The 22,218-nt window shown below is 37.4% G+C and overlaps 2 protein-coding genes across 4 annotated transcripts in view; both read right to left on the reverse strand.

The window, feature by feature from the left end:
- Positions 1 to 4,068: 4,068 nt before the first annotated feature.
- Positions 4,069 to 9,060, reverse strand: LOC121388319 (extensin-3-like). The gene is made up of 2 exons (XM_041519616.1): positions 9,019 to 9,060; positions 4,069 to 4,473 (listed from the first exon to the last, which is right to left on the reverse strand). The coding sequence occupies exons 1-2, from the start codon at positions 9,058 to 9,060 to the stop codon at positions 4,069 to 4,071; spliced, it is 447 nt and encodes a 148-aa protein (XP_041375550.1).
- LOC121384357 (heterogeneous nuclear ribonucleoprotein K-like) overlaps positions 8,337 to 22,218 on the reverse strand; it is a 65,242-nt gene continuing 51,360 nt past the window's right edge. For all 3 annotated transcript variants that reach the window (XM_041514724.1, XM_041514730.1, XM_041514739.1), the window contains 11 exons: positions 21,830 to 21,902; positions 21,291 to 21,404; positions 20,497 to 20,625; positions 19,822 to 19,982; positions 18,804 to 18,998; positions 17,974 to 18,005; positions 17,227 to 17,285; positions 16,592 to 16,672; positions 15,446 to 15,615; positions 12,538 to 12,573; positions 8,337 to 9,163 (listed from right to left, as the gene is read on the reverse strand). In XM_041514724.1, the coding sequence (XP_041370658.1) occupies positions 12,549 to 12,573; positions 15,446 to 15,615; positions 16,592 to 16,672; positions 17,227 to 17,285; positions 17,974 to 18,005; positions 18,804 to 18,998; positions 19,822 to 19,982; positions 20,497 to 20,625; positions 21,291 to 21,404; positions 21,830 to 21,902 (1,039 nt within the window). In that variant the 3' untranslated portion in view covers positions 8,337 to 9,163; positions 12,538 to 12,548. The remainder of the gene's footprint in view (positions 9,164 to 12,537; positions 12,574 to 15,445; positions 15,616 to 16,591; positions 16,673 to 17,226; positions 17,286 to 17,973; positions 18,006 to 18,803; positions 18,999 to 19,821; positions 19,983 to 20,496; positions 20,626 to 21,290; positions 21,405 to 21,829; positions 21,903 to 22,218) is intronic.

Genomic DNA, 22,218 nt, shown 5'->3' on the forward strand with positions numbered 1-22,218 from the left:
GTAGCCCAGTGGTATAGCGCTGGTTTGATGCACGGTCGGTCTGGGATCGATCCCCGTCGGTGGGCCCATTGAGCTATTTCTCGTTCCCGCCAGTGCACCACGACTGGTATATCAAAGGTCGTGGTATGTACTACCCTATCTATGGGATGGTGCATATAAAAGATCTCTTGCTGCTATTTGAAAAGAGTAGCCGATGAAGTGGTGACAGTGGGTTTCCTCTCTCATTATCTGTGTGGTGGTCCTTAACCATATGTTTGACGCCATATAACCGTAAAGTAAAAATGTGTTGAGTGCATCGTTAAATAAAACATTTCTGTCTTTCTTTCTTTAGTTTGTTTTGTTTAACAACACCACTAGAGCACATTGCTTTATTAATCATCAGCTATTGGATGTCAAAACATCTGGTAAGTTTGACATACACATGTAGTCTTAGAGAGGACACCTAAGAAACTCACTACATTTTTCTATTAGTAGCAAGAGATCTATTAATGCACCACCCCACAGACAAGATAGCACATACCCTTTAATATACCAGTCATGGTGCACTGGAGGGAATGACATTTTCAATGCTGTTCAATCTACAAAACAGGTTGCTTTATGTTAATGTACACAACAGACCCTTGTATTATTATAATGTCCAAGTTGGACCCTTGATTGTTTCCACATCAAACTTTAACAAACAAATCTTCAAATTTTAAGGCTCAATACTGGGATTACATATTTTATTATAAAAGGGGTTTTGGGAAGGGTTTTTTTGTTGTTGTTATTGTTTGTTTTTTTGTTTGTTTTTTTAAGGAGAAAAAAGAAAAGAAAAAAGGGTAACATCTAGTTTTCTGGTGCCAATTTTCAATTTGATTTCCAAGTTGTCTAAACTATCACATGCAAATGCATTGTTCAGTTATCCATCCTCAGAGCTGGATACATCAAAAGAGTTAAGTTACACACTGTACCAACAAACCATGACAATTCTTGTTTGTTACCCGACCATGTTTGTGCACTGAAGTGATCACAATTGTTAATCTGTTCTGGAACTACATGTAAAATGTCACTCTGGGATCAAAAAGCCTCCTACTTTGTGATATTATTGTGTGTCAAGCAAGGAGTCATCAAGGGCACTAAATGGGATGTTTTATAGGACAATGGAAGGTACTGAACGATTTGTATTAATTATGCATGGCTTGTAGCGCAGGCATTGTTATTACTTTAAACACTTCCAAGCGGATTGAATGGAATGGAGCGAGTTCGTCGATAAACACGTATCAATAGAGGATGTTATGGGCAACAACAGGAGCATATCACCACAGAGACGGAATTCTTACACAAGGGACGGACAGTTAACCGCATCATTTGAGCAAGTACGGACACATCTCGCAAGTTTGGACAGATCTCACAAGTTCGGACAGATCTCACAAGTACTGACAGATCTCACAAGAAAAAGAACTACTAGTAGGGTGGGGAGGTGGGATGTAGTTCTTAGGGTGGGGAGGTGGGATGTAGTTCTTAGGGTGGGGAGGTGGGATATACCAGTAGGTCTAAGGGTAGGGAGGTGGTATGTAGTTCTTAGGGTGGGGAGGTGGGATGTAGTTCTTAGGGTGGGGAGGTGGGATGTAGTTCTTAGGGTGGGGAGGTGGAATGTAGTTCTTAGGGTGGGGAGGTGGGATGTAGTTCTTAGGGTAGGGAGGTGGGATATACCAGTAGGTCTAAGGGTAGGGGGATGTAGTTCTTAGGGTGGGGAGGTGGGATGTAGTTCTTAGGGTAGGGAGGTGGGTAGGGAGGTGGGATGTAGTTCTTAGGGTGGGGAGGTGGGATATACCAGTAGGTCTAAGGGTAGGGAGGTGGGATGTAGTTCTTAGGGTGGGGAGGTGGGATATACCAGTAGGTCTAAGGGTAGGGAGGTGGGATGTAGTTCTTAGGGTGGGGAGGTGGGATATACCAGTAGGTCTAAGGGTAGGGAGGTGGGATGTACCAGTAGGTCTAAGGATAGGGAGATGGGATGTAGTTCTTAGGGTGGGGAGGTGGGATGTACCAGTAGGTCTAAGGGTAGGGAGATGGGATGTAGTTCTTAGGGTGGGGAGGTGGGATGTACCAGTAGCTCTACGGGTAGGGAGGTGGAATGTACCAGTAGCTCTAAGGGTGGGGAAGTGAGATGTACAGGTAGCTCTAAGGGTGGGGAGGTGGAATATACCAGTAGCTCCAAGGGTAGGGAGGTGGGATGTACCAGTAGCTCTAAGGATAGGGAGGTGGAATGTACCAGTAGCTCCAAGGGTGGGGAGGTGAGATGTACAGGTAGCTCTACGGGTAGGGAGGTGGAATGTACCAGTAGCTCCAAGGGTGGGGAAGTGAGATGTACAGGTAGCTCTAAGGGTGGGGAGGTGAGATGTACAGGTAGCTCTACGGGTAGGGGGGTGGAATGTACCAGTAGCTCTAAGGGTGGGGAAGTGAGATGTACAGGTAGCTCTAAGGGTGGGGAGGTGAGATGTACAGGTAACTCTAAGGGTAGGGAGGTGGGATGTACCAGTAGCTCTAAGGGTGGGGAGGTGAGATGTACAGGTAGTTCTTAGGGTAGGGAGGTGGGATGTACAGGTAACTCTAAGGGTGGGGAGGTGAGATGTACAGGTAGTTCTTAGGGTAGGAAGGTGAGATGTACCAGTAACTCTAAGGGTGGGGAGGCGGAATGTACCAGTAACTCTAAGGGTGGGGAGGTGGAATGTACCAGTAGCTCTAAGGGTAGGGAAATGAGATGTACAGGTAACTCTAAGGGTGGGGAGGTGGAATGTACCAGTAGCTCTAAGGGTAGGGAGGTGAGATGTACAGGTAGCTCTAAGGGTGGGGAGGTGGAATGTACCAGTAGCTCTAAGGGTGGGGAGGTGGAATGTACCAGTAACTCTAAGGGTGGGGAGGTGGAATGTACCAGTAGCTCTACGGGTGGGGAGGTGGAATGTACCAGTAGCTATAAGGGTGGGGAGGTGAGATGTACAGGTAGTTCTTAGGGTGGGGAGGTGAGATGTACAGGTAACTCTAAGGGTAGGGAGGTGGGATGTACCAGTAGCTCTAAGGGTGGGGAGGTGAGATGTACAGGTAGTTCTTAGGGTAGGGAGGTGGGATGTACAGGTAACTCTAAGGGTGGGGAGGTGAGATGTACAGGTAGTTCTTAGGGTAGGGAGGTGGGATGTACAGGTAACTCTAAGGGTGGGGAGGTAAGATGTACAGGTAGTTCTTAGGGTAGGGAGGTGGGATGTACCAGTAGCTCTAAGGGTGGGGAGGCGGAATGTACCAGTAACTCTAAGGGTGGGGAGGTGGAATGTACCAGTAGCTCTAAGGGTGGGGAGGTGGAATGTACCAGTAACTCTAAGGGTGGGGAGGTGGAATGTACCAGTAGCTCTACGGGTGGGGAGGTGGAATGTACCAGTAGCTATAAGGGTGGGGAGGTGAGATGTACAGGTAGTTCTTAGGGTGGGGAGGTGAGATGTACAGGTAACTCTAAGGGTAGGGAGGTGGGATGTACCAGTAGCTCTAAGGGTGGGGAGGTGAGATGTACAGGTAGTTCTTAGGGTAGGGAGGTGGGATGTACAGGTAACTCTAAGGGTGGGGAGGTGAGATGTACAGGTAGTTCTTAGGGTAGGGAGGTGGGATGTACAGGTAACTCTAAGGGTGGGGAGGTAAGATGTACAGGTAGTTCTTAGGGTAGGGAGGTGGGATGTACCAGTAGCTCTAAGGGTGGGGAGGCGGAATGTACCAGTAACTCTAAAGGTGGGGAGGTGGAATGTACCAGTAGCTCTAAGGGTAGGGAAATGAGATGTACAGGTAACTCTAAGGGTGGGGAGGTGGAATGTACCAGTAGCTCTAAGGGTAGGGAGGTGAGATGTACAGGTAGCTCTAAGGGTGGGGAGGTGGAATGTACCAGTAGCTCTAAGGGTGGGGAGGTGGAATGTACCAGTAACTCTAAGGGTGGGGAGGTGGATTGTACCAGTAGCTCTACGAGTGGGGAGGTGGAATGTACCAGTAGCTATAAGGGTGGGGAGGTGAGATGTACAGGTAGTTCTTAGGGTGGGGAGGTGGGATGTAGTTCTAAGGGTGGGGAGGTGGGATGTAGTTCTTAGAGTGGGGAGGTGGGATGTAGTTCTTAGGGTGGGGAGGTGGGATGTAGTTCTTAGGGTGGGGAGGTGGGATGTAGTTCTTAGGGTGGGGAGGTGGGATGTAGTTCTTAGTGTGGAGAGGTGGGATGTAGTTCTTAGGGTGGGGAGGTGGAATGTAGTTCTTAGGATAGGGAGGTGGGATGTAGTTCTTAGTGTGGAGAGGTGGGATGTAGTTCTTAGGGTAGGGAGGTGGGATGTAGTTCTTAGTGTGGAGAGGTGGGATGTAGTTCTTAGGGTGGGGAGGTGGGATGTAGTTCTTAGTGTGGAGAGGTGGGATGTAGTTCTTAGTGTGGAGAGGTGGGATGTAGTTCTTAGTGTGGAGAGGTGGGATGTAGTTCTTAACAATATGTTAGCCATGAAATAACTTTAAAATGTGATGAGGTGGCCTTTGCACTCCTATTGTCCTAGTCATTTAATTGACTGAACATGTAATTTTAACATCCATTAAAGGCTTTGCACTCCTATTGTCCTAGTCATTTAATTGACTGAACATGTAATTTTAACATCCATTAAAGGCTTTGCACTCCTATTGTCCTAGTCATTTAATTGACTGAACATGTAATTTTAACATCCATTAAAGGCTTTTGTAGGAGATATCACTGGCATTATAATTTGCAATATCTCCTGTGATATTCTCCCAGGAGATATTGCTTCTTTTTGTTACGTCAACATGTATGTTTCACTGTTTGCATTTAACATAGTTTGACACCCAATAACCGATGTATTTTTCATGCTGGGGTGTCGTTAAACATTCATTCATTCATTCATTGTGTATGTTTCAGCGCTAAATCTAACATTAATGACATCACGCGACTGTTGTTCTGCTAGTTAATGAGTCTACACTGCCAAACATAGTGACATTCAAACCATATTACTGACATTGTTTACAATTGTCGCAAATGAAAAGAATAATAATGGATGATAAAAAGAATGGCAAGTCTCAGATTTCATACTTTTATCAAATCATGCTAATAAATTATGATACGACAAGACACTCGGGGAGTATCCTGTTTATTACACACCAGTGTAAGATATCGCTCATGTCATAACAATCACTCAATATCTAACTAGTGTAATATAAGCGTGACATGAGTGCGATATAGATCACCTGCTGACCCCAATTCATAAAAAAATAACATGTAGATCTCGACATCCGTTTACTTCTGCATTGCAGCTTGTTTGCAGTTGGGTTTGTAATAAATAAAATACTAAACTTGCTTGCCTGTCATACCATTATGAAACTCGTGAATAGTGTTGGGATCTGTCTCGCTTTTGCTCGTCAAGATACCAAACTGTTCACTCATTTTATAAAAATGGTACATGTATAAGAAACAAGCTTGTTTAGTATTCTATATATATCCAACATTCAATTTTAATGGCAACTAGCAGTGTTGCTTTTTTGGTGTTGCATATAGAAACAACTGAAATATTTTCATGCTAATTTGCTCTTTGATGTTTCTTAAAAAGCTGAATCGGTAAATGTCATCATATATAAAATATTTTAGTTTTTGTTGAAAGAAAAAGCAAAGTAAAAAAAAAGAGTAAAGTTTGTTTTATTTAACTACGCCACTAGAGCACATTGATTTTTTTATCTTATCATCGGCTATTGGACGTCAAACATAGGGTCATTCTGACACTGTTTTTTAGAGGAAACCCGCTATCGCCACATAGGCTACTCTTTTACAACAGGCAGCAAGGGATCTTTTATTTGTGCTTCCCACACGCAGGATAGCACAAACCATGGCCTTTGTTGAACCACTTATGGATCACTGGTCGGTGCAAGTGGTTTACACCTACCCATTAAGCCTTACGGAGCACTCACTCAAGGTTTGGAGTCGGTATCTGGATTAAAAATACCATGCCTCAACTGGGATCTGAACCCAGTACCTACCAGCCTGTAGACCGATGGCCTAACCACGACACCACCGAGGCCGGTAGAAAGCAAAGTATGTCGACACCATAACATCTTATCATCAGGGTATTGATCATGTATATAAATAAATATAATTTCAATGTGTCGAGGTATTGTTAGATAAATATTCATTCCGTATTCTCTTATTTTTGCAGGTTTAATTGGATGAATGTGTAATTGTATCAAACTTTTGATTTTTGTCGTAACTGGAATCTTCGTGGTTTTTGGGGGTGGGTGATTTCTCAGATGGTACAACCAAAATATTGTTCTACTATTTCACCATTTGACAGTTATTCACAGAGATGAAACCATAAATGTTTATTATACAGAAAATATTTTAATATTTATTCATCATAAGTGTAGATGGTGTCACACCGTAACCATGTCAACATTGCAAAATCTCTTCACCCAATAACCCAATATATTTTTGTGCCGAGATGTCATTAAACATTAATTCATTGGTAACATCTCATTTTAAGAATTAGTATCAGACTTAAAGAGACAGATCCTAGTTTTGTAAACACTAAGGCATATTTTTCACCTAGACCCTAGTTTCAACCCATAAAAATGGACACTAAATCTGGGTAATTACAAACCTGTAACAAATTTGGATACAACACAGTGAAACAAGTCTGTGACGTACCATGACTCCATAATTATTACTCGTCAGACAAATGTGCGTTTTTAAAATAAGAAAAATGCATTTTGTGGTACAATGTATTAAAAACACCAGGATGACCAGAAACACAGTTAATTGAAGTAGTTTGATTTCAGTGATCATAAATGGCTTTAATAATGAAAAATATGACAGTGTTCAAAAACTAGGGTGTCCCTTTAACCATGGCATTCAGAATTTACATATATGCAATATGCACTCTAAAACTTGCATGAAGAGAACACATAAACCGTGACAACCAAAAGCCTCAACAGGGTATTAATATGTTAACCATGTTACTGGCAATGAATCCCACAGTACTGATTTTGTGCGTCACATTATATCTCTGTTTTTCATACAGGCATAACTATTCAATTAAATCTTGATAAAAATTGTGTTCCCCAATCCCCATCAATACATGTAGATATCAAATATCTTTTCCATTCATTCTTTGCAATGCACATGTTAAAAGTTAAGTCTATTGTAGTTTATAGTCGCACTGTTGAAACTCTGTACAAACCACAACAAACTAGCAATCACATATCACATGTTGAAAAATTTGAAGCCAGCACCGTCACCAACTTGCAGTTGTGGTCTGACAGACCAAACTACCGAGCACTACCACAGCCTATAGACAAAGGAAGAAAATGGTTTCTTCAACACATTTTATTTACGGTTATATGGCGTCAGACATATAGTTAAGGACCACACAGATATTGAGGGAGGAAACCTGCTGTCGCCACTTCATGGGCTACTCTTTTCGATTAGCAGCAAGGAATCTTTTATATGTACCACCCCATAAAGAGAATAGCACATACCACAGCCTTTGATGTACCAATCGTGGTGCACTGGCTTGAGCGAGAAATAGCCCAATGGGCCCACTGACGAGGATCGATCCCAAACCGACCGTGCATCAAGCGAGTGCTTTACCACTGGGTTACGTCTCGCCCCTCAGCCTATAGACATGCCCAACCTATCAAGGACTGAAACAATCAGACTGTCTCTTCAAGACTCCCCAACACACCAAGCTCCATGGTGACAGTAGAGAACTGGAAAAGATGGCTAATTTTATTCTATAGATTGGAATACTGGTGTAGGTTATGATCAAGACTCCCCTACACACAAAGTTCCATGGTGACAGCAAAACTGAAAAACACGGCTCATTTCATCCTACAGGCTGTACCACTGGTTCTGCTTGTGAGAGAAATAAAAAGAACTGCATTTGTCAGCTTCAAGACGGGTAGGTTCTAGGTTTGGATCTCTGAACTGGCTTCAACTCAGTTGGAGTACAAGACCATTACACAATGTCATCTCTCATTAAGGCAAAAAAAAAAAACACCACCACTAGAGCACATAGATGTAATCATCGGCTATTTGATGTCAAACATTTAGTAATTCTGATAGTTTGAGAGGAAACCCACATTTTTTTCCTATTAGTAGCATGGGATCTTTTATATGCACCATCCAAACAACTGGAAAGGAGCAAAACCTAAACATTTCAAATGCTTAATAGTGTTTGCTGAATTTTTCTTCATTTTGTAGACAGTGGCAGAATAAAAAAAATACCCCTTCATCCCTCCCAAGTAGATATGTCTGAAGACCTACAGTACTGAAAAAATAACAATAAAAGATAAATCATAGGAACTGTTTATTGTACAAACACAAGTCATTAACATGTGGTATCAATAAAAACATGAAATAAAACATGATATAATGAAAAAGAAAAAAAAAAAGATTTTTTTTTTTTAAGAGTTACATTAAAAAACTATTGATCTTTCTTATTTCTGGACAACAGATGATCAATTTACCAAACAATGCTACAACTGTGCTGCCATTTAATTCATACAATGAATTTAACCATGATTAAATGAGTGATTCCATCTTTAAATTAACATAAGGTATGTTAAAAAGAAAAAAAGTAAAGAAAAAGAAACGTTCTCCTCTCTGTATGCCATCAATAGATTTAAAAAAACAAAAATCATGTCAAATATTTTTAAAATGGCTTATATTTCTCGTTAAAGCCATATTTGTGAAGAGAAGAAAACAATGTCAACATTTGTAATGAACGTAAGTGGTATATGAATGATGAGGTACTAGACGTAGGAAAATTTACATCAATATGCAGTTCACAAACTCCCCATCATCTTTCATGGATAAGCATATGTAACAGAATAAAAGGCTAACATTTCAAATGAAATATATTATAGTAGTATACTGATGAGGATTCTACACTGTGAATATTTTTGATCTAAGAGTCTAAAACATGGAAGCGTCCAATCCAAGGTGACACCATGCTGCTAATCACCCAAAACTACCTCCAACATAGAGGTTTGTAGAATAATTATCTTCATCAACATAGTGCACACTGAATGGGAGAAACCATGTGTCGAATGTTCACCAATCCTAAGAAATTCTGAGACAAGAGTGATTTTGTTCTAATACTTGGCAAAACTCTTGATGCTGAAATGAAAAAGAACACAGTTTTAAGATTTCTAGCGAAAATGTTGTACAGTTCAGAATAAACAAAACAGGTACATTAGGAGTATATGCATCATAAAAATAATGAAATTACACGAAGTGTAGATTATTAGTTTGTACAAACATACTTTTAATGATGACATACCATTAATCAGAACATTTTAAAACTAAAATTACAATTTTGAGTATTAATTATTTATTTAAATGCAAAAATTTCCTATGTGCAATGAGAATAGATTGTGTGTGTATGTGTTTCAACTCGTAGCCTTATTTTAATAGTGTGTGGCATGTTGTTTTGTTACACAAAGGAGGAAGGAAGGAAATGGTTTATTTAACGATGCACTCAACACATTTTATTTACAGTTATATGGCATCCAACAGAGATATTGAGGGAGGAAAAGAAAGAAGTGTTTTATTTAACGACGCACTCAACACATTTTATTTACGATTATGGCGTCAGACATATGGTTAAGGACCATACAGATTTTGAGAGGAAACCTGCTGTCGCCACTACATGGGCTACTCTTCCGATTAGCAGCAAGGGATCTTTTATTTGCACTTCCCACAGGCAGGACAGCACAAACCATGGCCTTTGTTGAACCAGTTATGGATCACTGGTCGGTGCAAGTGGTTTACACCTACCCACCGAGCCTTGCGGAGAACTCACTCAGGGTTTGGAGTCGGTATCTGGATTAAAAATCCCATGCCTCGACTGGGATACGAACCCAGTACCTACCAGCCTGTAGACCGATGGCCTGCCACGACGCCACCGAGGCCGGTTTGAGGGAGGAAACCCACTGTCGCCACTTCATAGGTTACTCTTTTAAATTAGCAGCAAGGGATCTTTTATATGCACCTTCCCACGGCCTTTGATGAACCAGTCATGGTGCACTGGCTGAATGTTATACAAAGATACCATGAAAATACGTCAGAAAGACCTGAATTGAATGACAAACCAGACCTGTGAATATTTTTGTTATATATTTTGCTTCTTTTAAAAATAAAGTTCATCCACTGTGTAAATATATTATTTATTAGCCATTAAAAAGGCTTCCATTGTGTACATAAATCATTTATTAGCCATTAAAAAGACATGAGTTCTCCAGTTATGCATGTTGTAAAAATAATAAAATTTACTAAAATACACAAGAAATTTAAATAGGGCCAGTCTCCTCCCCTCCACCAAAACAACAACAATGATGACAACAAAAACTTAAGAGTGTGACAGGTGTACTGGTTACGAAGTTTCATGGTATTAACTTTCAATGTTCAATATATTAGCTAAAATACAACCCAGGAACGGAGTAAAAAAAAAGAGATGAATTGGGGCACAGTAACAGTGTTTTCTACAGCTAGACAAGGGTACTTCTACATTAAAAAGAGTGCCTTTCCCTGCTCACCCCCACCCCACCCAACCTCCCATTACACCCCATCATACATCTATAATAGAAGATTGTTGCACAACCTAGTCTATTTAACGGTAGTCTAACCGTGTTGCAGGCTGGTTCATTATGAAGATACCTAGCATAATACCAAACCATCTGTAATTGCCGTAGCAGTCAACACACAAATGTCTTAATGGCAACAAAATTAGAATACTAATTACTGGGGGGGGGGGGGGGGGGGGGGGGAAGGGGGGAGGAAGGGGAGAAAGGGAAGAACCTATTCAGTAATTTAAATATACATAAAAATCACAACAAAAATTAGTAGTGTTTAGAATTCATTCATTCATTCAAGAATATTTCTGACATAAAATATTAAGAAAGAAAAAAGATTGGCATTCCTGTTCAAGACGAAATAAAACTGTACTAATGGCTTGTGTTAGGGGTGCAACGATACGGTCAAAACCGTATTGCGATATAAGAAACCGTACTGCAATATGTATTGCAATATACTTGATATAATTTAAATTTATGGGTTGGGTCTTTTTTTTTAATGAAAACAGAAGGCATAACTTTTTAATGATTTTTATTAGTTTCAGCTGTCAGGCTAAATGTTTTAGGCCATATTTTTATTTTTTAACACAATACTTGTCTACTAGAACACCGGTGTGACGGTGTCAAACTATTTATAAATTGTCACATTCGGAAATCCTTACTATCGAGCTTTTCTGTTGCTGCTCGCTTAACACGGAAATGTACGTATTGAGTCGCTATGTTTCGGCAGATCGACCAAACCAGAGCCGAGGTATTTTGAACGATCGGCTGAAGTATTCCGAGTTCAGTGAAAAACAGCGAAGTGTGATTCTCACTTGTTGGTTTATTTCTTTGAAGATGATAGCCGTAGCTGTATTCCAACGTAAATGAACAATGAATGATAATGTGTAAGTAACAAAACATTTATTTGTAATTATCGTTAACTGGTTATTTTCAATGGACATTAAACACGTTTTGTTTAGAAGTCAGAACCAAGTATAACCGACCTATCACTTCGTATGCCAACAAGTAAGCCGACTACGCTTAACGTGATAGTTACACTTCCTGTCACCACCAATTAATAAAATGATGTGGTTTTTGTTTGTTTATTTGCCTATTTCAAGTCAAATAAAATACAAGGAAAAAAAATAGCGTATAAAAATCGCGATACGCAAAACTGTACCGCGGTTCGTATCGAGCTGATCAATTATCGCGGTATACCGGTTTATCGTTGCAGCACTAGCTTGTGTGTTATCATGAAGCCGTTAAAAAATATAAAATTGGGGTGTTTAAGCTGCACTGAGTCACATGACTAAATGTATACATTTTGACTGACAATTCTGCCATGGATAATGCATTCAGTCATGTGCTAAAAGTATACATTTTGACTGACAATTCTGCCGTGGAAACTGCATTCAGTCATGTGACTAAATGTATACATTTTGACTGACAATTCTGCCATGGACACTGAAATGAAAATACTGCAACCAAATGCACAAGTTCCAAATGACAATTCTGTCTTAACTATCGGATTGTGCGAAGAACATAGCATGCACCTTGTTTTGATCAAGCATTCTGCAGGAACCTAACAATCCCGACTCCAAGCCAAGTCAGATATGCCATGACATAATATACATGGTTTGGGGTGGTATCTAAAAAAACTGAAGCTTCTTGAAAAGTAGGCAGGGTTACTGTGAGCTCTTCAAAGAACAAGAACATGACAAGCTTTTAGACAGTGCTAAAATATAAAATTTCTGAAAAACTCGACAGAATTTTCATCTCTGGAGAGCACAATGACCAAACGCACACCTTATGTTCATTCAGAATTTGTGTGCCACAGTGCTGACATTTAGACCAAGCATTTTACCCCAAGGACAACATAATCCCTGTTTTGTACAGCTGAGATGCGAAACAAGTTTTAAAAGTACCGTGAATACTCACCATCAATCAAATCAATATTTGGCGAGCCCCTTCAGTCTGGTGACATGAAAAATAATAAATATGTACTGCATAACCATACCGATACCAACATTCAGTCAAAATAATAATACAATATGCAGCACGACTTCTATAATGAACCAGCCCACACACAAAAAAACATATCTTTAAAAAATCACGTTACTGAGATACGTTTATTTATTTGTAGCAAGATTATTAACCCAACTATTATTTATTTGTAGCAAGATTATTAACCCAACTATTATATCTACTATGAACAATTGAAACTTATAAAAGAGGGACTAATAATTTGGCTAATTTGTGTCCAATAACGTCTGTAGTTTAAGCTAAAAATTTTTATTAAAAAACCCCCAACAATTTCAATCAATACAATTCTAATGTTACCATGTAATGATTGATTAATCCCCTCCCCACCCCCCATTATTCATGATGCATCCACTCCAGACAGTCTCAAGTTTCATTATAATTTTCAGACAAAAAGAAGTAGCGAAGTAACTTACAAATCTGTGCTACCAGTTTTATAAAAGAAAATTTCCAGGTTATGTGATGCTAATCAATGTCGAAAGATAATCCTCATATGAACCGAAAACAAAAAACCGAAGAGCCGTAAATCCCCTTGTAATTAGATGTAGTAATTCTAGTAATTCACGATGCCTCATGTTAAATTGGTCTAGCAAGGAAGACTTAATTGTCTTCATCAAATAATACCCATTGATGCAGCCAAAACTCTTAGCATGATTTAAATGATTTAAGAAAATGTTTAATTTTGAGGACATTAGTAATCCACAAACTATTAACTACAAACAGGGCATACAGTTTGAATACATCAAAATACAACAAACACAATACACTATTAAACATATTTCTAATACCTAGTTTTAAATAGTTAGGTGCCAAATGTATATCAGAAAACAACTTTTCCACATTATTAAATTAATGTCTTCTTTTTGCTACATTAAAACGTATAATATCAAGCTTAAATTTGATATTTTATTGACAAATTTATCATAAAACTGAAACATGCAGTTTAATATTTATGATGCAGCTGCCAAACCAATTACATACATTTTCAAGACACCTGATCCACCAGGACCAGGTAAAACCCCAAAGCTGCTAGCAAACAGTCTAGCCATGTACCTGCAAAGCAGTATGGCATGCAGGACTAATCAAAACGGGACAACTGCTTGAACATTCCAATTAAAAAAAAACAAAAAAACCACAAATAAATTGTATGGATTGCATCATACTTTTAAAGTAGAGAAGTCCAAGAAATTTATTACGTGCCTGTATACAATAAAGAAGTATATATATATATCTATCAAAATTTGTTTAATGACACCACTAGAGCATAGTGATTAATGAATAATCGGCTAATGGATGTTAATCATATGAAATTCAAACTTAGTTTAAAAAAAAATCCCAAACGAACCCAACCCATCCACCCTTGCTACTTCTTCCATTAGCAGCGAAGCATCTTTTATATGCACTTTCCCACAGACAAGACAGCACATACCACAACCTTTGATATAGCAATCATGGGGCACTGTTTGGGACAGGAAAAAAAAAAACGGTTCCGGTTCCACCGACAGATTTCAATTCTAAATCTCACTCCCCCACCTCTTAAAATGTTTTCCCTCTGACATGCCATGAAGGATAAGACCTGTAAGAAATTGGTGTTAAAACTGGTAAAATGAGGAGAAGTTAAGAGTATGTAGGCAAAGAAGCCATAAAACCAGTCCAGTCATGTTAGCGAGGTAGGAAAGAGTGCTGCAAGCTGTTAGACTCAACCCCCGTCATGGAAGAATGTGATTCATTGTTAAACGAACACAAAAACAACAAAATCACTAGTCTTCCAGACCGGAGCTGAAAGGGTTAATATAGAAGCAATCCACCACCATTCATTAAAGCTCTCTCTAAATATATGTATATACAGCATTTAGTAGTTAGCGGGTTAAGGGTTATAAGATCATTGGAATAAAAAGTGCAAAGAATCAACCATTACCTTTTTTCACATGCTGCAACTGAAAACCGTTTATACAAATCTATATCTGCAGTTGAAAACGGGATCTTCGGTCTGCATGTTATTTCCACCCAACTCAACTGAGCACCAACCAAACAAATTGTCCATCTTCATGCACATTTTAAATCAACTCAAGCCAAACCAATCTTCTAGTCAAGCAAACTGTCCGTTACCGTTGACATGCTAAAAGTTACCTAGCTACCTCAGCCCATACTAGGCATGCAGACTGAGTCGGTTTTCATCATTACACTTTAGTTTAATCCAACTCGATTTGATCCATCTTTACCCAAACGGTCTGTCACAATGTGTATAACAAGTTCAATCAAACTCAAATGTTGTTGAAACAAATTGTCTCCCATCTCTTTGTGTTAATTCTAAGCATCTGTGTAACTGTAAACATACTATACTTGTTAACCTATCGCTTAGCATTAACTTTTTGATATTCAGAGACAATTTTCACTGTTAACAACTGAATATCTTAACTCAATAAATTTGAGAGGTTTTTCGAGATATGCTACATCTATACAACTTATTGAACTCGCCTAAATATAAAGCATTTCTAAACATGTTAGTATGAATTGTTATTTGTGAATTCAGTATTATTCCCGTATATATTAGGTAATAGAAGCAAATTCAGAACTTTAATTTTGTTTTTAATATTCACAAGCAGAACACTACTAGACATGACATTTTAGCCACAAAAAAAACAAAAAAAACTAATAATTAAGAAATATATGGAAGAACCGGTATGATAAAAAATCTGTTTTAAACGATCTATTTTTCAAGTTGGCAGGAATGAAATACATCTGGCACCTAACTATGTAAAAAAAAATTGGAAGTGTAACTTTGACATAGGATAGCGGGGCTCACCTCATTTGTAGCAAATACTGAGCATTCTGTATTTGCTGCTGTGTCCCCGTTATCGTGATTATTCGGTCCGAGGATCCCGGCAGTGGTTCGTCGATCACAATCTGGGCGTTCGACTGTCTGCGGATTTCAGTGATTCGGCTCCCACCTTTACCGATGATTGCACCAGCCAACTGTCAATGATATTATTTAACCATTAAGATGAAGAACATGAGGTAATGAGTGAAAACAAGGCTCTCCCTACCTGTAACCAAATTAGTCAACTGCCAAGTTGTTTTCACTACAGGGCTCTCCCGGCCCATAGCAAATTAGTCAATTGCCAAATTGTTTTTAATAAGTGGCTATAACATTTAGTACTTGGCTAATAAAATTTTGTGCAAATTAGCAAATTTTTTAACATTTAAAAAAAAAAAATATATACTTCAGATCTGAAAATCAAGTCCAAACTATTTCCCCTGGGACAAAGTAAAATATTTATGAATATTTTAGCATACTGTTACTTTGCACACAACCTCAAAAGTGAAGTAATATTTTGTAACTAAATACTGGTAAGGTTATCAATGTACGATTAAAAAACAGTGGTGAGATTTTGACATTTTTCTGTCAAGTTAAAAACGTATTTAGCCTACATAAATGAATGGAATAAAAACAAATTTAAACACTAACCATTATGTTGAAGTGTTTTTTTATTTTCTTCTAAATTATAGCATTTTATTCTAAAGCAACTAATACATTTTTATAGTAATACCCATTAATCTTACATTTACTACCATACAATATTTTTCTCATTTCCAATAAACACAAATAAGTATGTTTTAAAATTTGGTAGCCATGTTTCTTAACTAAGTAACAAATAACAATGAAGCCCTATAAAAAAACAAACAAAAAAACTTTCCAACTGAATACAAAAAATATTTGTAACTGACGAAGGAAGCAAGTGAAGACTTAATTTCCAAAACACGATCTATCCATTTACATAATTTTGAGATGAGTTTTAAGACCCTGTTCAATGGATAGATTGCGTTTTCACAGACACACTGTCACACTGGCGAGTTGTACTACCATCAGTATACTGTGACTGATAACTCTCAAATTTGGAAATTGGCCTATATAGCGTTTTAGAAATGAACTCTTCAAGTGTAACCTTACATCTTTTGGAATGGTAACTTGAGTGGAATCTACTTCTTCATCTTCCTCCTTTCCAAACATCATACCCTGGTCCATTCCTCCCTGTAACAAGAATTACACCAATTTAGTCTTTCAACATAGCAAGGTAAACCGCACATCTTGTTAAAAACATTAATGACAATGAATGAATGTTAACAACATCCCAGCACAAAATATACATCAGCTGTTGGGTGACAAATTAAAGTAAATGTGTAAATGAAGTGATTAACATCAATATACCCTCCCCCCCAAAAACAAAACAAACCCCAACACCAAAACAAACAATCAATGACATCCCAGAAATAACTATAATAGTTCAGCGATTCAACTAATCCCAACAAGCAAAGAATGCACCAAAATATTCTGACATGTAGCACTAAACGTTTTGAATCTCTACATGCTAAAAGGCTGTTGTGTAATAAAACATATCCAAAACATTTATTAATTTAAAAAAAAGTTGGTGTTTGTTTTGTGTGCGGGTTTTCTTTGGGGGGGGGGGGGGAGGGGAGGGGGGTGGAGAGAGAGAGAGAGAGAAGAAGAAGAAGAAGAAACAAAATCTATGCAGCTCTGAATGAGTACCATGTTATATTCTACTACTACATTTCCTCAAACCTTACCATGTCATCACCAAAGTCTTGCATTCCACCCATCTGTCCAAAACCACCACCACCCATGCCTGAAACAAAGGAAAAGAGAATCTAATACCATCTAATCATCTAGGAGACAGCCTTTTTATATAACATGAATGCAATAAAAAAGATGTTCAATCAATCATCAATTTTTTACTACAAAAGACACTCATTACACATCATTTAGATCCAACAACTTCAAAAGGAAAATTGCAGGATATCATTTTTTCAAAGACTACAATGAAAATCTCTAAATAACTTTTAAAAAATTAAAATTATAACAAAAAAAACCACCTAAAAAAAAGCAAAAACATTTGGTTTACTTAAGGATTGTCTGTTATTTCTTTTATGTTCATCGGGGTATACCAAAAAATCATCCGCAAACTGTGTGAATCGGAGAAGCCGTTCTCACATAACTTTGCGGATTATTATTATTTTTTCATACCCAGATGAACGTAAAAGAAATAACAGACAATACTTATAAGTAAATTTGAATCATACACGCTAATAACAACACTAAAACATCATACTTTATTTTGAATTATTTTTTATCCATAAACAATAACACTCGACAACTTGCCCATATAAAATGACATTATCAGATATGACGTTCCCCGACGACATAATTTTTACATTCATCGGAAAATGAACAAACTCCCGTTGCTATGTCTGGACCAATGGGATGACGATGTAATGAATGCAACAGAAATTTAATTATTATGGGTCATCTCTTACCTTGATTTCTGCCCATTCCACCACTGTTCATTCTGAAAAACAACAACAACATAAGCATTTAAAATTGAACTGAATTAAAAAATAAACATTTTGGTGCAATTAAAATAAAATGATAAACTTTTGCTAAAACAGATCTTGCTGGGCAAACTATTTTATACACAAAAGTAAATATACAGTCGTTCAATCCATAAGCAGATTGGTGTGAAGTACTGCAAAACCACAACTCTCTCAAGTATAATCATAATTTACCATTTTGTTTGGACTCGTCGATTGGATTCCAGTTCTTTGAGCAAAATTTGATATTTTGAAAATATGACATAGGGATCAGGACAAAAAAAAACCCTGTCATTTAAATTAGATTTTAAGCGTTACCCCCACACCTCCAATACCATGGCATCAAACATTATATACCTGACAAGTTGTACAAGAACCCGCTTACAATTTCTTCTAAAATGCCTAATCTAAAATTTGCTTATATCCAAAACTAAATAATACATATATGGAGAGAAAGGTAATGCTGCCACAAAGTATAGATTAATCAAAGCCAGATAACAAATTAAAAATTAGCAACACAATTCAATAAGGACCCAACTGTAGAGTAACAGATTTTACAAGAAAATAGTGTTTAATTTTTTTTTGCAAGGATAACCAAAATCTGTACACGATAACCACCTTTACAAAATGAAAGTGTGGCTGTCCATGCACACAATGAAAAAGTAATATCACATCAAAACACTGTGATGCATACAAAACTGGGAACTGAAAATGTTGTTTGGTCGTTATTGAATTTGTGGATCTATTTGTGGATGTATTTCTGTCAACAAACTCACCTCATTCCCCCCATTCCTCCCATGCCTCCTCCGCCGCCGCCACCTCCACTTCGTCCACCGAACCCCATTCCCCCTCCTCCCATTCCTCCCATGCCGCCGCTCCTCATGCCGCCCATACCCCCCATTCCCATGCCTCCTCTGCCGCCTCGCATTCCACTGCGGCCACCCATGCCCATTCCCATTCCGAAGTCATCTCTGAAAATAAGATTAAGAAAATAAAAAATAATACTTATTATAATACAAATGTTTATAAACATTTAACAAGTATACTTAACTATTTGTAGTAAAAAAGAATGATGATATTCCCCAAAGGTCAGTGTTATTTGTAAATAAAGTCTTCATTTAATTTAATCACTGATGTTGCTTGCTGAAAGGAGTGGTCTCTTGTTATCATGTTACTATTCAGTACAAAAACTGTTACAATTACACTAAAAAGGTGTAAATTGTAGAATATATATATTACAGGAATGAAACTTTAAAAATAATGCTGACAAATAAAACTCACTGGCCCATATCAAATTTAACTTATCCTCAAATTATCACATTAAATGTTTTGACAATCCAATACACGTACAGTGTAAAGTAGTCTAGTTTCATGGAATACATATTGGTCTAGAATATTTTGTGGTTCCCCTACACTCAAAGTTTGATGCAATATATAAATATATATAAATATATATATATATATATATATATATATATATATGACTAGAAAAAAATACACTTTTTCTCCTCCAATTCTCTTTTATGGTACATGCTGCTAATAAAGGTTGCCTCAGGTGATTGAGCGACTGCCAATTTTCATACCTGATATTATAATAACTATTTATTGATTGATAAATTGTTCTATTAAGACAGGTCTTGTTGACTTTAAAAAATCCCAACAAATATATAAATTAACCAATTATATTGAATCTTTATGTCAAATACCTAAAAAAAAAAGAGGTGAAAAATTATCTTGGCATTGTAAAATTTTTCACGAAGCCAGATATCTCTAATCACACTGCGTTCTACTCACCGTCCACCCCTCATTCCATAGCCACCACGAGGGGCTGAACCCCTGGGGTTTCCAGTGCCCCTTCGACCCCCTTCAGCAGGTGTGAAACCGCCATATTCTTGTGCATAGTACACATCAAAGTTGTTGGGGTCGTATGGCTGCTGGGGTCCTTTAGGTGGAGCCTGTAAATAAAAGTTTGCAAAATTAAGTTAAAAAAACCCCCCAAAAAACTAAAAAAACAACAACATATATATACATGTCAACACAATTCTTTAACCACACATTGTAAGTACACATAGCTAGGAAATATACAAAACATATGTTATAAAAACACTCAACGGGTGCAACAGCCAATTTCTCTGTAACAAGACTATTTTAATACCAATGAAAGCCTGGTTTTGTTTTGCAACATGCTATATTTATAGTTCTCTAGTAGTTATTCAATGAGACTTTCTGTAGGCATCATGATTTTTTTTTTTTAATCAGAAAAACACTGCAATAGCTGTTGTTAGCTTTTCATCTAAAAAAAAAAGAGCAGGAACTATTTGAGGGAGCGTTAAAATATGAATTCTCACAAATTCAGGGAATCTTATTAATCTCTGAGGTGTTACCAATAATAAGGTATTTACTCAACCTATTGAAAGGAAGAACAAAATTTGACAATGCAAACTGAGAGATGGACTTTCAGAAACTTACAGACTGCAGGAGTTCAAAGATCTCCTCAACACAGCCGACAGCCGTTCTCGGTTTCGCCTGAATGAGCACGATACGATCCGTCGAGTTTGGACAACACTGAGAGAACACTCGGATGTTAGCGCCCGTTTTCTGAAAGCAAATTAAAAATTAATAATTACAATCTTTTATTGAAAAACAGGACAATTTTCATTCAACTGAAAGATTAATTTGAAAAAACCTCAGAAAACATTTGTATGGTATTTTTTTTTATTTGCAACATTCTAATAGTTTTACTGTTTCAAATTTAGTTTTGTTGGTTGATTTTAATGAAAGGTACAGTAAACGAAAAAGCAGAACATTAGGTTAAGTGTTTAAATTAATGCTATCAAACGATGTACTAAAACGATGTTAGGCGTTTATGGTTACTTGGGACTTAGGTCAGGACATCAGAATAGCCAATCACAAGCCTCAGTCACAACATATAACAACAGGTCAACTCTTACACTGGTGTGTAAAAAACCCCAAAAAACCTTGTCATTGAATGCTGGACAGAAAAAGGTCAACAAAAATGAAGAGCTATTGGAACAGGTCATGGCTAGTACAACCACCATGGGTCCAGCTTCTTACATCACCAGTAGCTGAAACCGGGGATTACTGGAATAAACACACAGAGGCATCTCATTATTATAATTTTTTTTACAAATTTCATTGGGTTGCCCTTTTCACGAGTTGGTCCATGTACTCCTTTTCCCTTAGTCACCCCCCTCCCACAACCAATTAGTTGGATCCATCCCTGCACAGAAACAACTGTGTACCTCTCTGAGCTCCTTGATCTTGAATCCTGCACGGCCTATGATACATCCTGCCTGACTCTGGTGGACCAGCATCCTCAACTCGCACTCAAAATCCAGATCATCGTTGTGTTTGTACTGTGAAAAAAAAAAAAATCACCCATCAGCAATCAGAGAGAAAAATAAATAACTAAACTGCTTTTGGGAAGAATATAGAATTTCTTTTAGTTCTTATTTGGGAAAATTAAAACAATTATTTTGTTCTGATTAAAAGACCTGGCTACAAATTTTCTTAGCTATTTTAGTGCTTTGACATCGCAAATATTGTCGTAGACTATGACATCACTTTGACACAGGCCATAACCTACTACAGTTTTACGACATCATGGTACCAAGATAGCTATGAAAAAAAAAAAAAATAATAATAATAATAATACATACAATAAATCAGAATGTTCTAAAATGCAATACATTCTAACATTACTGAAAAAAAAAAAAAAAAACCCCAAAACCCCCAAAGAAACTGTTAGTGAAAATAATATCGATGGTGATTTTGTACTTACGTCTTCCAGCATTGGAATGACCTCCAAAAGAACCTCAAGGACAGTGCCAAGATCGGTAGCAATTGTCAAGATCCTGAAATTGTTGTTTCATAGAATTTAAGCAAAAATAAGATTTCACAAGTGCAAATCGTTTAAAATGAATTCAAAGTTAATAAGCTTAAAAGCTTAAAAAAATATTAATTATTTGCAATATGAACAGAATTAGCTTTATTTTAATTAGAAATGGAAAACAAAATGTAAAATAACTAAAAAATGTTTAACTTTAAGACAAAAAACAAAATTTATATGAGAAAATTATCATGTATATATTGAAATAATCTTTACAAATTGGAAAAAAAATTCCAAAAAATCTTTTACAATTAATATTATTTGACAGTTTTTTTCTCTTT

Source organism: Gigantopelta aegis, chromosome 2 (genome assembly GCF_016097555.1).
Source record: "Gigantopelta aegis isolate Gae_Host chromosome 2, Gae_host_genome, whole genome shotgun sequence".
NCBI classification, from domain to species: Eukaryota; Metazoa; Mollusca; class Gastropoda; order Neomphalida; family Peltospiridae; genus Gigantopelta; species Gigantopelta aegis.

Excerpts from the sequence above, each read along its gene's own strand:
- LOC121388319 (XM_041519616.1), bottom strand. The coding sequence starts at position 9,060 with ATGTTGATGAAGATAATTATTCTACAAACCTCTATGTTGGAG. Across the intron at positions 4,474-9,018 it reads TACAAACCTCTATGTTGGAG|AACTACATCCCACCTCTCCA; the intron begins GTAGTTTTGGGT and ends CATATTGTTAAG.